Source organism: Neoarius graeffei, chromosome 23 (assembly GCF_027579695.1).
Source record: "Neoarius graeffei isolate fNeoGra1 chromosome 23, fNeoGra1.pri, whole genome shotgun sequence".
Classification (NCBI taxonomy): domain Eukaryota; kingdom Metazoa; phylum Chordata; class Actinopteri; order Siluriformes; family Ariidae; genus Neoarius; species Neoarius graeffei.
Window position 1 is genome coordinate 53,027,875 of NC_083591.1, and position 18,014 is coordinate 53,045,888.

General features: G+C 40.3%; 1 protein-coding gene across 1 annotated transcript in view; it reads left to right on the top strand.

The window, feature by feature from the left end:
- hecw1b (HECT, C2 and WW domain containing E3 ubiquitin protein ligase 1b) overlaps window positions 1-18,014 on the top strand; it is a 103,257-nt gene that overhangs the window by 62,817 nt on the left and 22,426 nt on the right. Inside the window, exons 12-21 of the mRNA XM_060905432.1 lie at window positions 393-505; window positions 648-769; window positions 1,734-1,919; window positions 4,272-4,406; window positions 5,405-5,510; window positions 7,324-7,420; window positions 7,509-7,592; window positions 14,392-14,498; window positions 14,654-14,768; window positions 14,908-15,021. Of these exons, the coding sequence (XP_060761415.1) occupies window positions 393-505; window positions 648-769; window positions 1,734-1,919; window positions 4,272-4,406; window positions 5,405-5,510; window positions 7,324-7,420; window positions 7,509-7,592; window positions 14,392-14,498; window positions 14,654-14,768; window positions 14,908-15,021 (1,179 nt within the window). The remainder of the gene's footprint in view (window positions 1-392; window positions 506-647; window positions 770-1,733; window positions 1,920-4,271; window positions 4,407-5,404; window positions 5,511-7,323; window positions 7,421-7,508; window positions 7,593-14,391; window positions 14,499-14,653; window positions 14,769-14,907; window positions 15,022-18,014) is intronic.

The following is an 18,014-nucleotide window of genomic DNA, read 5'->3' on the forward strand; positions in this document are numbered from 1 at the left end:
CGACATTTGATATGTTGTCTATGTTCTATTGTGAATACAATATCAGTTTTTGAGATTTGTAAATTATTGCATTCCGTTTTTATTTACAATTTGTACTTTGTCCCAACTTTTTTGGAATCGGGGTTGTATTATTTTTCTTTGACTGGCAGCCAACAAGGTGTATAGATTGTCAGCAAAGGGGATGTGATCTGTAGATACTGTAGGTTGAAGGAAAGGCTCAATAGTGTTTCCAGTGCTACTGAAATTCAACACTCGGGCGGAAAAAGATAAACTGCTTCTTTAAGAAAACAATTTATATTATAGAAAACCTAAAGACTTGATCCTTCTTCTTGGATCATCTAGCTGACGCGGTGGAGATAACCATGTTGTGGAACTAAACTGTTCTGTTTCAGATATCAGACCATCCAGAGGACCATGGCAACAGAGAGGAGGGAGGAAGAAGGAGGGAACCCTCGAGTGGAGAGGACGAGCAGTACAGAGACCGACTCGCCACCTCAGACAAGCGGTGAGCACGACATACTGTAAACGCACATCTTTAAGCAGCTAATAATGGATAACCCTGACCCGTCTTTGGTGAAGTAATGCTTTACCTAAAAATACAAATTTCTCTCATAAATTATTTAATAAATTAATTCCTTGTCTCTCAGAGTCAAGGAGAGACTCGCACTGCTCGATGAGTCACTGTCAGAAGATCACTCTGCTGCTGCAGTGTCCAGCCGTCAAGTTCATCACACACCCCGAGTTCTTCACCGTGCTCCACGCTAACTATGTGAGCTCATACACACACATATACACACACATACACACAGGGTTATTCTGCAGATGTAAGCTGACAGACGGAAGCTGACTTCAGGTGTTTAAGTGTAATCGAATCCGTCTGAACTCTGTAAGGACAATTACATGACTCTGAGGACATGCTGCGTCATGAAATATATTAAGTTATTTTCAAGCCGACCTAATCATAGCTTGTTTTTTGATAAACAGCATATTCTCTTGGCCTGTTATCCCCTGTCCCGGGGAAGGGTACTCACCTTCTGAAATCAACTCCTCTCACAATTTTTGGAGGAATTTCATGAAACTTGGCAGGATTCTTTGTTATATGTCAGTAATGCACATATTGTAATTTCGTTAAATTGGATCACATTTTACCAGAGTTACAGCCCTTGATTAACAACCTCGTACTTTTACAATTTCATGAAGGCGTGCTTGCCTTCTGAAATCAACTCCTGTCACAATTTGTGGAGGAATTTCACCAAACTTGGCAAAAGGCTTTGTTATATGACAGTTATATGCATATTGAAATTTCGTTTAATTTGGGCAAATTTTACCCCAGTTATGCGCTTGATTATTAACAAACTTGTACTTTGGCAATTTCATCAAGGTGTGCTTGCTTTCTGAAATCAACTTCCCTCACAATTTTTATCCCCCGCTGGCTGAAAGGCCCGAAGGGGGATTATGTCGTGGCGATGTCCGTCCGTCCGTCCCAGGAAGGGCGCTCACGTTCTGAAATCAACTCCTCTCACACTTTATGGAGGAATTTCATGAAACTTGACAGGATCCTTTGTTATATGTCGATAATACACATATTGCAATTTCGTTCAATTCGGTCACATTTTACCAGAGTTATGGCTCAGTTACCAGCGGGGGATATTGTGCTGTCAGAGCACTCTTGTTCTGTATTGTCAGTGTGGCTGAATGCATATCTCTTTTCTCTTGCTCTCTGTGTCTGATAGGGTGCATATCGCATGTTCACTAACAGCTCGTGTCTGAAGCACATGATCCTGAAAATCAGGAGGGACGCGCGGAACTTCGAGCGCTACCAACACAACCGTGATCTCGTCTCCTTCCTGAACCGCTTCGCTGATTCCCACATGGAGTTGCCTCGGGGCTGGGAGATTAAAACCGACCCTCAGGGAAAGGTAGCAACAAAACAAACTGACATTTTGTCATTAAGTCCTGCTTTTTGGTGTATGTATATGGCCCGTTCTATAATTGCGGGTACATTTCAAGTGTCGACTCTGTTCGTCCTCGTCAACTCTGTTGTCCTTAAGCTGGGCAGTCTATTCACAGAACTGACGACAACAGAGTTGACATTTCCCACCATTTTGTGTCTTAACTCCACATGCTAACCTCAAACTAGCTACCACATGGCATGTACACAAACAGACATTTTTGGATTTTAATTGTATTATTGTTTGTTTTTGTTTTTTTTTTTAAATGAGAGCGATTCACTCCAATATCACAGTAACAGAGTTGATGAGTAATTAATCTACTGTTGGTGTAAAATCCTCAACATTTTGTTCACATTAATGAGAGAAGAAACATAACAACACACCTCACTGCCTTTCTGAAGTTTCCCGCCAGATGAAGTGACATCTCTCGGTGCAGGTGTCATGCGTGTTATTAAAAGTCATCCCCTGTGTCCGAAATCACTCCCTACTCACTATATAGGACACTATATAGTGAGGACGCCATTTTGTAGTGCTGTCTGAAATGATAGTGAGAATTATTTACACCCTATATAGTGCACTCAAAGTATCCCACAATGCATCACGAAAAGTAGTGTACAGGTGACGGTCACTAACCAAAGCAATATATCCCATCGTGCATTGCGGTTGCGCTGAAAGAAATCAAATCAAAGGTCTCAAATTTGATTTAATAAAAGGCAGCGGCAAAGAAGAAAGAAAGTATTCAGCCTTGATTTAAAAGAACTGAAAGACGCAGGGACTTTGTATTGATTAATGTTGGAAATGCGCTCAGTATAATATGGATTTATCACAAAAATCCATGCATGTATTTATTATTTTGAAAACCCACCAGCCGACTGATCTGGCACGTTTTAATTGTGCGACAGCAATGATGTAAATACCAGCGCGACGGAGTAGTGTCCGAAAGCGTTTTCTCATTTTACCAATGAGCTCAGTATATAGTCCTCTATCTAGTAATTCCCTATATAGGGAGTAGTGAACGAGTGAGCGATTTTGGACACAGGGTTTGTGGATTTTATGCGGTCTTATAACAGAGTTAACAGAGTTGACGAGAACAGTGGGACAAATAAAAAATATATATTTTTTATTCCTGAAATTTCACATAATACAGAAAATAGACTTTCTATGCAATTGATTTTGTAACAGTTAATAGAATCAGCCCCCAAAAACCAGATTGTTAGACCGAATCACTTCCTGTTTATTTGAGTTGAATGGATGAATCAGGAGTCGAAGACGGCCAGTAATGTGTCCGAAAGCGTTTTCTCATTTTACCAATGAGCTCAGTATATAGTCCTCTATCTAGTAATTCCCTATATAGGGAGTAGTGAACGAGTGAGCGATTTTGGACACAGGGTTTGTGGATTTTATGCAGTTTTATAAGAGTTAACAGAGTTGACAAGAACAGTGGGACAAATAAAAAAAATATATTTTTTATTCCTGAAATTTCACATAATGCAGAAAATAGACTTTCTATGCAATTGATTTTGTAACAGTTAATAGAATCAGCCCCCAAAAACCAGATTGTTAGACCGAATCACTTCCTGTTTATTTGAGTTGAATGGATGAATCAGGAGTTGAAGACGGCCAGTAATGTGTCCGAAAGCATTTTCTCATTTTACCAGTGAGCTCAGTATATAGTCCTCTATCTAGTAATTCCCTATATAGGGAGTAGTGAACGAGTGAGCGATTTTGGACACAGGGTTTGTGGATTTTATGCAGTTTTATAAGAGTTAACAGAGTTGACAAGAACAGTGGGACAAATAAAAAAATATATATTTTTTTATTCCTGAAATTTCACATAATACAGAAAATAGACTTTCTATGCAATTGATTTTGTAACAGTTAATAGAATCAGCCCCTAAAAACCAGATTGTTAGACCGAATCACTTCCTGTTTATTTGAGTTGAATGGATGAATCAGGAGTCGAAGACGGCCAGTAATGTGGGGGAAGGGGTGGGAGTCATTTAGTTAATGTTTTATGGATAAATTGGGTCTAAAATGTACATCAAGCATTGCTATTGGTGTAAGTTTGTCATAATTTGCATTATTGTTCAAAACTGAGTCAATTAAGATTTCTTTTGTGGAAAATAACGAAAGGTTTATCTCGGAGACGTGAAATGTACCTCGAATTCTAGAATGACCCATTTATATATATATATATATATATATGCAACTTGACCCAGATCAAATCCGGCTGATGTGAATGACACAAAATACAGTGGAATTTCAGCAGCTTTGAACAGTGCTGACCTTTACAACCTCTGTCTCTCTCTGACTCTGCAGTCATTCTTTGTGGATCACAACAGTCGTGCCACGACCTTCATCGATCCCAGAATCCCTCTGCAGAACGGCAGGCTGCCCAACCACCTCACTCACAGGCAACACCTGCAGAGACTGCGCAGCTACAGTGCAGGAGAGGTGCGTGTGGGTGTGTGTGTGTGTAAGAAATTCCCACAGAAAGGCACATTTTAAAGGCTCCTATAAACAGTGGAGATCTTTAAATAAGTGTTTGATTTTTTTAAAAAATCCTACATCCTACGTATTAATGCTTTACAATAGGTCACATTCCCCTAACTTATATTTATATACAGTAATAATAATTCAGCAATTCTATAACGATACAGCTTTAACTGTACTTCCAACAGCAAGTCAAATCACAGGTTTATACGTGTTAACACACTTGTTCTAATATGTTATCATTTCTATAGTAACAGCTAATTCACAGGGACTTGTTCAAGCAGACGCTGCATATAATCTCAGCTTAATCATAAATGTGTTGAAAATGTTCCATTATTTAACAAAGAAAGGTCGCATTTATGGAAGGAGTCTCCAGCGTCAGTGCTTTTCTAACAGTAAAATTTCAGGACAAAAGATTTTACGTTTTCTTTGTAACATGACAAGCTGCGTTTTGGTTGTCATTTCATTAAATGTAACTATAAACAGATAAAAAAATTCCAGTCTGTTCCAATCGAAAACCGGCAAATGATTAACATATAGTATAAGTAGAATAAAACAGGTTGGGATGTGATGCTCGAGGAAAATAATTCACGTTGGAGTTCGCATTAGATTAGGCTTCATCACACGACCTTGCCATTTATTATTTTCCTCTAACAGCACGAGCCCAAGTGTTTGTTCCTTACTGATCTGAATATTAGTTAACTAATGTTTATTCCGTCCATGACTAGTAAAAAGTATTGTTATTCTGTTAATAAGTTTGTTAATGTTCATATACGTTGCAAATAATGTTAGTTAAAAAAAACCCACACGTTCATGTAATATTGATCACCAAATGAGTCAAATGTGTAATAGAAATGTCTGAAAATATTACACTTTTTTTTAAAGTTTAGTTGGGTTTTTGTTTGTTTGTTTGTTTGTTTGTTTGTCCTTTTACTCAATGAGTCATTTTATTTGTTCAGGCATCTGATGTGTCCCGCACTCGCGGAGTGTCTCTGTTAGCGAGGCCTGGCAATAGTTTAGTAGCCGCCATCCGAAACCAAAGCCAACATGAGCCGGTGCCACTGGGTGAGTGGAGCAATAAGGAGCAGGGTTTAATTACACATTTACAGTTTATTTTAGAAACACTATAAAAATGGGATATTAGCAAGTGAAAACATCTCAGTACACTCACTGGCCACTTTAATAGGAACTTGTTGTTGATTCTAAGCTTCCTGTTCTTGGCTGCAGGAGTGGAACCCAGTGTGTTGCATGCTGAGATGCTTTTCTGCTCACCACGGTTGTACAGCGTGATTATATGAGTTCCTATATCCTTCCTGGCAGCTCAAACCAATCTGGCCATTTTCCTCTGACCTCTCTGGACCCACAGGACTGTCGCTCGCTGACTCTATGGTTTATTTTTTTGCGCGCCATTCTGTCTGTGTAAACTCTAGAGACTGCTGTGTGTGAAAACCCCAAGAGATCAGGAGCAGTTTCTGAAATACTCAAACCTGATTAGCACCAACACCCATGCCACAGTGAAAGTCACACTTTGAAATCACAGTTTTTCTCATTCTGATGTTTGAATGAAGTGAGCAGTACGGTAACTGAAGCGCTTGATTATACCCCCGCTCCAAAGGAGGGGAGTATACTAGTTTACCTCCATCTGTCCGAAACACCCTTTTTCTCAGCAACCACAAATCATAGCTGCTTGGTACTTGGTACCAAACTTCAGTTTGGGGTTCTATACCATGTATAGAACAGATGTGCGACAGACATTTTCAGGTCTGTCCCACATCAACTTCCTGTTTACCGACTGAATGAATTTACAAAACATATAGCATGGATTTACAAACTTTTCGTAACACTTTTCTCAGCAACTACAAATCAGAACTGCTTGATATTTGGTACCGAGCTTCAGCTTGGGGTTCTATACCGTGTGTACCGTTTTCAGGTCTGTCCCACATCAACTTCCTGTTTACCGACTGAATGTATTTGCGAAACATATAGTGTGGATTTACACAATTTTCGTAATGCTTTTTTTCTCAGCAGCTACAAATCAGACCTGCTTAATATTTGGTACTGAACTTCAGCTTAGGGTTCTATACCGTGTATACCGTTTTCAGGTCTGTCGCACATCGACTTCCTGTTTACCGACTGAATTTATTTACGAAACCTATAGCATGGATTTTGACGCTATTTCAAGAAACAAAATGCTGTTTGAAAATGACGGTTTACCAGGATGCTATTTGAAATCCCTGGCGAGAGACACTGCTCTTTACTTACTTGTTTCAGGATTAATTATTTGTTGAAGTCAATATTCATAATAAGTGTCCTATTCCTTCGATTGCTTGCATTCTGATATAAACGAGAGCAGCGGGGGGTACGTAAGTGAGCAGTAGCTCACAGTTGATCTTGTTTGTACCTGCATGATTTTATGCATTGTGCTACTGTCAAGGGATCGGCTGATTAAATAACTGCATAAAACTGCAGGTGGATGTAGGGGTGTAACTAATAAAGTGGCCAGTGACTGTATATTATTAATTATGAGACAATGATGAAACAATTATTAAACCTATTTCAAAACATTTTTACTCATTTCAAGCTTGAAATCTTCATTATCTACATGTATAATTTTATTCATTTCAAGAAAAAACAAAGAAGCCAAAATTTATGACTTCAGCTTATGAATTCAACATCATCTGACAATTTCTAGCTTGAAAGAAGTAAAAATTGTCTCAAAATAGGTGTAATATATATTTTTTTGTTATTAGGTAATCTTATCATATGAGATTAGATTAATTTGTCTATATTCACTTATCGGTTTTTGCAGTGATGTAAGCAAAGCAGATTAAAATATAGAGCAAACATATCTAACGGAACACGTTTGTGTCCACAACAGCGTACAATGATAAGATTGTGGCGTTTCTACGGCAACCCAACATCTTTGAGGTGCTCCAAGAAAGGCAGCCGAGCCTGGCCAGGAACCCCTCGCTCAAGTATGACCTGACCTCTGACCTTCTGATCAGTGTACTGAAGAACTGTAGGAAAACCATGCTCAAGGTGTGTGTGTGTGTGTTTTCTTAGAGAAAAGGTACACCACATCCGTACAGAAGGCACACCCAGACTAGAAAAGCTGTCCTGCGATGCCGACTTCGTCATGCTATTAAGGTAAGTCATCTTGTAGCTTAAACATTCCAAAAAAGGACACAATAAATGTTCAGGCCCTGATATACTAACATTACTAACGTTCTGAATATTGAGTAATGTTTTACATGTGCAAAATCATATAAATTGTGGAAATGCTGTCACGCGTCAAATCAGGGAACTAAATAACAGTAAATTGAGGATTTTTGCACGGGCTGGTTGTTCATGGTGCAGGTGATGAGTTCCGATATCTAGGAAACGAGGCTCAAAATACAATACAACTGTAACATAAAAGTGTACGTGAGTGTGTGTCTGTTAATATTAGGCTTGGCATGGTTATGGGAAAAAAACCGAACCGTACGATACGCCTGTTGCGGTGCAATACGCGTATAAACCGCGGTACCCCTATTTAAGACGTTCGCCAAAAAAAAAAAAAAAGCCGAATGCCCGTATGAAACCACGTGGTTCTCTTTCGCGCGAAAAGAATTGAAGTGACAGCGGAGTGTGGATGGCAAGTGCAAAAATGGCAAGTGGGAGTGGAGAAGGCAGGTCGTCGTACATAGAGGATGCCCCCGCGGCATTCAAATCAGGTGTGTGGGAACATTTTGGTTTTCCCATTACATGCGATGACGCCGGCAAAAAATCAATTGACAAAAACGTCACAATATGCAAGCTTTGTAAAGTACGAATGCCGTACACTCGTGGGAATACTTTAACACACACATCTGTTCAAAAGTAAGCTTTAAGAACTCATTTTTATTTCTTCCAATTATGAAAACTCTGTATGTGACAAAAGACACCTGGTTCCTCTAGATGCCACAACATGGCAGCAAACACTCCTGACACTTTGTATAAATACTGTAGTAAATAAAAAAGCTGTTGAAATCATCCATGTCTTCCCTCTTGCTGTTTCAAAATACTACCTGGCTTTTCATCAGAGATTGTTCATAAAATGTGCTTATGTCAACTCAAACTCAGTTTGTGCATGATTATTTCATTGTAACTATAATTTTAACCTCTCTTAAATGCTGTATCCTAAACTATGTTTACTTAAGGTAAATAGTAGGCTATATGCCCAAATACAGAGTACTTAAGATTTAAAAAAAAAAAAAAACGCAATACGTACCGAGCCGCAGACCTCAAACCGCAATACGTACCGAACCGCGACTTTTGTGAACCGTGCCACCCCTAGTTAATATAGTAGATGAGAGCGAACACATTTTCGTAAGTTCTATTTAAATGCCATGAGCATTGGATGTGCGACGTCATCAATTAGCTTATTTTAATAAGAGATCATTTCAATAAACTTCTACAATCTCCTTATTAAGATTTTATTTAGTAAATGTTATAACTTTGTCATAAATGGATGAAAACCAGCTTCTGCAAATGTAGTACATGTCTTTTGGTCTTAATAATTTGTACACACAATTATTGCTGGTAAACGCTGCCCAGTATTTCACACTTTTTCACAGTGTTTCAAACGCCTGAAAATACACTCACTGGCCACTTTATAAAGAACACCCATACAGTACATAGGCTACATACACCTGCTGTTTTATTTTATGCAGTTCTCTAATCAGCCAGTCCCTTGACGGCAGCGCAACGCATAAAATCATGCAGATACAAATCAAGAGCTTCAGATAATGCTCACTTCATTCAAATATCAGAATGTTCGTGCTAACCAGATGGACTGGTTTGAGTATTTCAGAAATTGCTCCTGATCTCCTGGTAGTGTAGGCTAGACCCCGAAGCCGCCGCCAGGCGCCGCTAAAACCGCCATTTAGAATTTGAGCCGCCGCCAGCCAATAATTTTGTAAGCCAATTTGAGCCGCTATCTAATAAAATTTGGCTGAGCCACTAAGAATTGTGTACATCAAATAATGGGTTTATCCACATCATGAGCTACAAGAAAAGTGACACAAACATGATCAACTGTACACACTAGTAGTAACACAATAGAGACGTATAGGCATACACTGTAGAGATTTAGAACTGATATCACAGCACAGAGAGCCACCACAAGCTTGCCGTTGTGACTACCTGTCTGGCTTCCCGCCCCTCACACCGTTACCACGATACACTGGGGAACCCGGGAACCCACCCAGAGCATCAATCGACTCCGATATCGACGAGATGGCTGCATTCTTTGCCACTGCTGAGGGAAAGTGTAAAGGTTTTTTTTTTTTTGTTTGTTTGTTTGTTTGTTTGTTTCACATACTTCGAGATTGATAAAAAAAAAAGTACTCCACCACTCTACTTTCATCATAGTAAGATAGCTGCCAGTCCTTCACTGGTCATTGCTAGTGAGAGTAGATAGCTAGATGCCTTCCTCGAACAATCCAGATTAGCTTATTATTAGCATTGAACTACAATCTTGCTAGATTTATATTTACAATGAAGTAAGAGACCAGGGGACCTGTGGTAATTTGCTATTTATTCCCCCCATTTGTTTGATCCGTTCGCCCGGATATATGCCACACAGTGACGTCCAGTATCAGCCATTTGTAGCCATAAACATTTTGGTGGCTGCAGCAGCCATTAAAGTTTTGGCTGAGTCAGCTAGCCAGCCAATAATTTCATCAGCCAGCCATTATCCTGAAAACAAACGGCTTCGGGGTCTAGTGTAGGCTCATTTGTAATTTCGTGTAATGTTTTTGGTAAAAGCAAAAACTCATTTGATTTTGAAAGAAGATATCATAAGTTTAAAAAAAAATTAGGGTGCCATTTTTTCTTCACATTCTAAGGGTCCGAAATCCAAGATGGCGGCCAAAATAGCCGCCGTTTAGCAATAATTCAGTATCTTCGCTAGTACACATGATATAATTACAAACAAAGTATCTAAACATAGGTTTTCTGACACAAGAAAACCAATGGAATCATCAAATTTAGGCTAAAGTTGTGATTTACATGCCTAATTTCAAGATGGCGTCCAAAATGGCTACCGTTTACACTAAATTCTACTTATTTCGACACCGTAGTCCATACAATGATATTGGAAATAAATGTTCAAAGACCTTATCTGTTTGATTAAAGTAATGTATTGGTCACGTGGTACACATTATAGACCCCTTCGCATGTTTGTAAACAAACCGACCGTTGCCAGGATGCGCGCGCAGCCTGGACCCAGAAACAATGGCGCTGCCCATAGACCGGCATTATGAGCTGTCAGATTATGCAAAACAATTGTCGTTACAAGATCGAGAATGCTACATAAATAAGTTAACTCTAACAAGTGGACATCGCCTACCGGATCCGTATTTAATTAAAGAGTGGACGGACGATGTTAGTAAGTTCCCTGGTATACAATGACCAGATATATACTCGTACCTTATTGACCAGACTTCAGTGTACACCCACAAAAAACTTCGTGCCTACAAGTCTTTAGACACATATGATTATGTTATGTGCGGGCATGTACAGAACGTGTTTTACACTGAAATTGTTTTAATCAAATTATGCCAGTGATGTGATGGCAATGTGGCTTTAGCTACAACAGCAAATACCAACACTAAACAGCAATTTGCAGGAGGTGATGGCATGAAAGGAATGATAGTGTAAAGAGTGCAGCTAAGAGAAATCAGAGCTGCGTAAAAAGCGAGAGGCAGAGAGCAGAAATGAAACTGAACGGGGCGGGAGCTAGGGTAGAGCAGTCAACGTAAGTTGACATTTAGAGTGAGGGCACACAATTTTACCTTTCCATCCTTGCTTTAAAATTGTGATTTTCGGCATACACAAATAATGATGGAACAAAATCTGGACTGCTTGAGTCAAGCGAGACCTCTCCTACAAACAAAACTGCATGCTAAGCTAAGTTAACATGCTAACAATATTCATTACATTGTGTAACTATGACCCAGCTAATCAGACAAACGTTACCAAAGTATTTTGCTACATCAATAAACGAAGACTAGAAAGAATAAAAAAGAAAGATTGAATAAATAGCCTGATCTTACCTGTGATGAAGTGGGCGCTGCATTTTTGATGGTGCTTTCATCCCAGTCTACACGTTTGATGGCTTGTAGCCATAGACGTCGGCGATTTTTTTGGAATGGGTGAGATCCTGCTAGAATTCTGAACATTTTAACCCCATCACTGCTACGATTCCGACACCCGACAACACAACAACTAGGCATTTCTGAGTCTTTTTTGGGTCCAGGCTGCGCGCGCAATTTCCGCTTTCGTATGAATGACGTTTACTGCGAAGGGGTCTATATGAACAAGTCAATAAACAAATCTATATAACTATAGTGAAACCACGTTAGTTATTGTTCAGTCATTTTATGAACGAAAAAGATGCAAAAAGTCACATGGTATGTATATAGATGTAGTTTTAGCAGTGGACATCAAACGTCTTCACACTCTTCATTTATCCCTGGTTGGCTTGTTTTGTTGTTGCAAGTGAAAACCCAACATCCACAGAATTCTGTACATGGGATATTGTTTTTGCGACAACTGCACCTTCCTTCACATCCACTTTTGCATCCGCACTTTATCAGGTGCAGTACTGCCTCAGGAGCTGGTGGATTCAAACATCGAACAGGAGAGAAGTGACTTGAACCTGCGTCAAATGTCCAACCAAATGCAGCAGGTGCTGGGAGGCGTGGGTGATTTTCATCAGCTTTCCTCCAAATCATGGCTATGTAGTGTGCACGCCGAATATGTAAGTCCAGTGAACCAGAAGTTGGTGGAAGGTTTTCTCCTTCCTTCGGCTGCACGATTTGAGTAGAGGAACCAGCGAAGCTCTTTTACTGTTGTGTGGATTTTTGATCGATACAGCACGCAAACAAAACGTTCCAGCTGAGAGCATGCATCAGAGGGCGGATCGTTGTCATTTCCTAGCATTGCTAGTGCATCCAGGATCTCATCGTCACAAGACATGAATGCCTTGAAGCACCAGTCTTTGGTTCTGCCAGCAAATCTACCAGACATGTCGGAGCCTGTCAGAGCATGAAGACCCAACAGTGCAGAAGCACGCTTTTGTCCTAAGTTGTTGTATATGTTACAGACAGAAATGTTCCTATTCAGCCTGCCCTTTCCAGTGAGGAAGACTGTAGAAACTGGCAAGTGTGGATACATGTGGACCAGTAGCAACAAGACATCCGTGTCTGGAGAACTGACCACAAGTCCTCCTTTTTGCTCGTTCAACGTGTTTTGTTTGCGAGATCCTTGTAATATGTCTTGTGGTAGGAAACACTTTTCTGTAGCAGTTCATCGGCAGACGAACCACTTATGCGATCCTTTAATGCAGAGTACTCTGTTTCCCCGTATGAACATCGAACATCAGTTGATGCAATTAGTTTCTCTACTGAAAGCAAAGAAGGGTGAAGCACATAGTTTGTATAATCTGTTTGTTTGCTCCTCAGCTGACAAATGAAGCAAAGTTCAAAGTCCACAGTTTTTGACTTCTTGTTAGATGAAGACTCTGCCATGTTGATTAATATATGGACTCTAAGCTACGTTATGGTTGCTGTGGGTAATTGTTTCCTGCAAATACAAAGAAAATACATCTTTGTATACACATATACACCAAATGTTTAAACCTTAAGCTAATGCGGAAAAACTGCGTCCAGCGACTGCATTCAAACATCAATTATGGGGCCCGCCGTGTTTAATTCAAGATGGCAGTCTGTCTCATCTCATCTCATTATCTCTAGCCGCTTTATCCTGTTCTACAGGGTCGCAGGCAAGCTGGAGCCTATCCCAGCTGACTACGGGCGAAAGGCGGGGTACACCCTGGACAAGTCGCCAGGTCATCACAGGGCTGACACATAGACACAGACAACCATTCACACTCACATTCACACCTACGGTCAATTTAGAGTCACCAGTTAACCTAACCTGCATGTCTTTGGACTGTGGGGGAAACCGGAGCACCCGGAGGAAACCCACGCGGACACGGGGAGAACATGCAAACTCCGCACAGAAAGGCCCTCGCCAGCCACGGGGCTCGAACCCGGACCTTCTTGCTGTGAGGCGACAGCGCTAACCACTACACCACCGTGCCGCCCCGGCAGTCTGTCTGAAACACAAAATAAAAAGATTAGTAATCACAGGGAAGTTGTTATCCATGTGGAAATCTCTATTTAAAGTTAGTTTTATAAGTAATAGATGCTGAAAAAAATATTGGAACCAGATTTATATCAATCGTAATGTCTAATTTATGCCGTTTTTGTATCATGGCAGCCATCTTGGATTTCAGGACATTAGAGCGCGAAATAAAAATGGCACCCTATTTTTTTCTTATGTTTATGTCATATTCTAACAGAATCAGGCGAGTTTTTACTTTTACCACAAAAAAATACACGAATTTTTATTTCATGACAAATGAGCCTACACTATGGGGTTTTCACACGCAAGAGTTTGTAGAGTTTACACAGACAGAATGGTGCGAAAAACAAAAAAACAATGAGTGAGTGAGTGAGTGAGTGACAGTTCTGTGGGTGGAAACAAACGCCTTGTTGATAAGAGAGGTCAGAGGAAAAATGGACAGATTGGTTCGAGCTTTTTCGCCAGGAAGGATATAGTAACTCATAGCAACTGTTTACAACCGTGGTGAGCAGAAAAGCATCTCCACATTTGGCTGCAGGAATCCTAGTATCAAGAACAAGTTCCTATTAAAGTGGCCGGTGAGTGTGTATATATTAATTATGGCAAAAACAAAAAAGGACAAGCGATGCTGTTTTACTCTTTTGAAAGATATAATCCTCCAAAGCCACTATTATTAAACTGCTTCCATGTTTTTTACGCTGTCATATTTGTAAATACACACCTTTTAATAAATCACGGCATCAGTTGTACAGACAAGTTGTGTATTTGTGCGCAGTTTGTTTGAGGAGGAAATCATGTCCTACATTCCTCTCGCCGCGTTTCACTCCGGTTTCGCCTTCTCTCCACGCTGCTCCCCCGGCTCCTCTCCACAGAATTCTCCAGGTGGGTTCAGATTGCCACACAGCAACAGAGACTTTTGTATTAATTCTACTGTCGTGGCTCGATAAGCAAATTATTAGCTAACGACATGGAAATATTCGGCTACAGAAGTTTTCCATGTGATAGTTTCGAGTCTCATTGATTGATTGGCTTCACAGGAACCCAGAGAGCTCGTGCTCCAGCTCCATATCGCAGAGACTTTGAGGCCAAACTTCGTAACTTCTACAGGAAACTGGAAGCCAAGGGTTATGGACAAGGGCCGGGGAAGATCAAGTGAGTCAGGTTAAATCCAGGAAGGAAAAAAAAATCATACAGGGTTGTGGATGTATTATTTATCAACTGATGTTGATATGTTGTGTTCAAGTCCATATGTTAACTGATTAACTCATGGTGTTATTGTTGTGTGTTCCAGATTAATAGTACGGAGAGATCATCTGTTGGAAGGCACGTTTAACCAGGTCATGGCTTACTCACGCAAAGAGCTCCAGAGGAACAAACTCTATATTACGTTTGTTGGCGAGGAAGGGTATGTCCTAGAGCACCCACCGTTCGCAAAAAGCTCAGGTTTAAAAGCTGAAAATTAAATCTGCCTTTAAAGCTGTACTATGATAAGGATTTGGATTCTTCAAACAATTTTGGATGAGTATTTCTGATCTAATGGTGAGGAATGGTGAGTCATTCCATGTTCTCGTGCAATAGTATTCCAGTAGTAAGCAGTGCCAATAGTTATACCATAAAATGTTGACGCTGTCCATGGCTGGGAGTCCAAGGTGGTGTTTACATTAGACCGTATCAGCGGATCATCAGATTAACATTTTTAAAACGATTCGCGTGCACACAGCAACGCCAATACATGGATACGCTAATCACATGACTAATTAGACGGCACGTCACATGATCCCAGTGCATATCGGGCATGCGCAAGTCACTCACCACTTGCAAGTGGAAGGATGGCAAGCGAACACCTTCTCCAGCAGATAAACACACCTGGCTGTGATGTTCATGTTCTCACTGAGTTTAAGCGCCTGAAGGAGGTAAATAAGTTGAAATGTGTAAATAAACCTCAGTGCGGCTCAGCGCTTCCTCCTGCGCTCCACATCACTCCGCCCTGAACAGCGAGTGCCCTCTGGAGGGTGCGCACTCCAGCCCTGCGCAGCTCACAGAGCGCGTGAGTGAAGCGCACGAGCAGTGATTCGGGACTGAGCCGCTGTGTGTGTGATCCCAACGCCAGCGAATCAGGAAGGTGGATGTCACAGTGACGTTGTCCAATGACGACGTCAGCTAGAGCTCAGCACAGCGTTTCCGTGTTCCTCAATGTTTACACAGCACCGGATCAGATACGAACTGGGTTGAATACGTGGGCCCTGGCGGATTCAAGTTGTTCCGCCTGTGGAGTCGTTTCCCGGCGTTTTAATGTGAACGGACAGTGCATCCGCGACGAAAACGAGACGGATACGGTCTAATGTAAACACCACCCAAGAAAACAAAATTAGTCATGCTTTTTGGATGACTGAGATGGCGTTACTGTCTCTCCCTTGTCAATCAAAGCAACACTATCCAATCGTGTCCATCTACGAACTCGTATGCAGAAGAGGGCAGTTGGCACTTTTCTTCAGGTCTGTTCAGCTGTCCTGTGACAGCATGAGCAGCAGTTCGAAAAGATGCCTTGACTAGCACGAGCTAGCTTTTACTCTCTCCAGTTGGTAGTTGCTGTGTGAGAATCACCTGTACTGTATATCTGGATTTATTCTATCCACATTCACTGGATATGAGCAATCGCACACTCTGATTGGCTACTTTACTACTAGGCTATTAGCTCATATACTGTGAGTAGAGGAAAAACAAAATGGCGGAGCATGTTGCTGAACCAACCGAAGATGAAATAGAAACTCTACTCAAAAACAAACCCCCCAAAATTAAGTAGTTAAAAGAAACAGGAATAGCTAAAAGAATATAGTTTTTTGTTTGTTTTTTTCTTTTTCCCCCTCACTATCTCCTGTTCCACACTCCAGCCTAGTTGGTGGCGGTAATGCACCTTTAAGTTGGTTTGCCAACTGCCAAAAAACCCTAAAGAAGAAAAAGAACACCCCAAAAAATACAAAAAACCCCAACAAAATATGGAATAAAAGTATTTGATGGTAAGAGCGTATCTTTTTTTTATTTTTCGAGAATTATTATTATCGCATTTTTTCCCAATTGCTCCTGTCATTTCGCCGGTTTGTTTACATTCTAAGCGGAAATGATTTTGTCGGACGTTTTGTATAAAGGTTTTATTTATCGAATTTGCGAAAAATAAAAATGCTATGTTTCTCAAAATTGGCTACCAGCTCATGTACGACTTGATTTCGTGGAATAATTGTTAAATATTTCCAAAGCTATTAGAATACAGTCGTGCCAGTTGAAGCCTCCGTATCACAATCCACATTTATGGGTACCAGTACACTGTAAAAAATGTAACTTGCAAAATTGTTGAGTGAAAAAAGGATTCTAAGTTGACTGAACAAATTTCCCTTCTAATTGTTCAAGTAACTAAAAAAAATAGTTGAGACGCCTTTCCTTCGCCACAAGTTCATAGGAATTGGAAAATTAAGTTAAGTGAACTTATATATTCAAGTGCTGATTGACGCCCCTTAACCAATGCCACTGCGCATGCGCACTTCACAAGTTCGAAAGTTTCAACGGTCGGGTGGAGTGAGAAGTCCGTGGAAACTGACATGAGACGTTGTATAGGAGTCTAGACTAAGCTTTCCTCAACAGACGCCAGGGAATTCCCTCCTTGTATGTCGGTATTTGTTTCTGTTTGTGTAATAATAGGCAAAGTGAAGTAGAACTTAAGTGTTGAGAGGTTTGTGTTAACTAAAAAATGTAATGCACACTAAATCATTGTAAAAAAAAAAAAGTCAAGCCAACTTAAAAATGTAACGCAACCTGCTGCCAAAGGATTTTGAGTAAACTCAACTTAGAACCATGATGTGCCAACTTGCTCTTCTAAGTTAATTGGCATTATTATTTCAATTTATTTCAACTAAACAATTTGTTGGACTGAACTTCTAAAGTCAAGTCAACTCAACATAAACTACTCTTCTATGTGAACTTAAAAGAACATTTTGGGGCATCATGGCTCAGGTGGATAAGGCGCCATACCATAAATCCGGGGACCTGGGTTTGATTCCGACCCGAGGTCATTTCCCGATCTCTCTCCTGCTCATTTCCTGTCTCTACACTGTCCTATCCAATAAAGGTGGAAAAAGCCCCAAAAAAATCTTTAAAAAAAGAATAATTTAGGATAACAATGTTTTTTGTGCCAACTTGCTTTTCCAAGTTAATTGGAATGATTATTTCAATTTATTTCAACATCACAATTTGAATACACTGAACTTGCTAAATAAAGGTCAACATAAAATAAAATAAGGTCAACATAAAATACTCATCTGTGTTGACTTAAAAGAGCAAGTCAGCACAACTATTTGGCCCGGACTTGAGTTTACTCAAAATCCTTTAGCAGCAGGTTGCGTTACA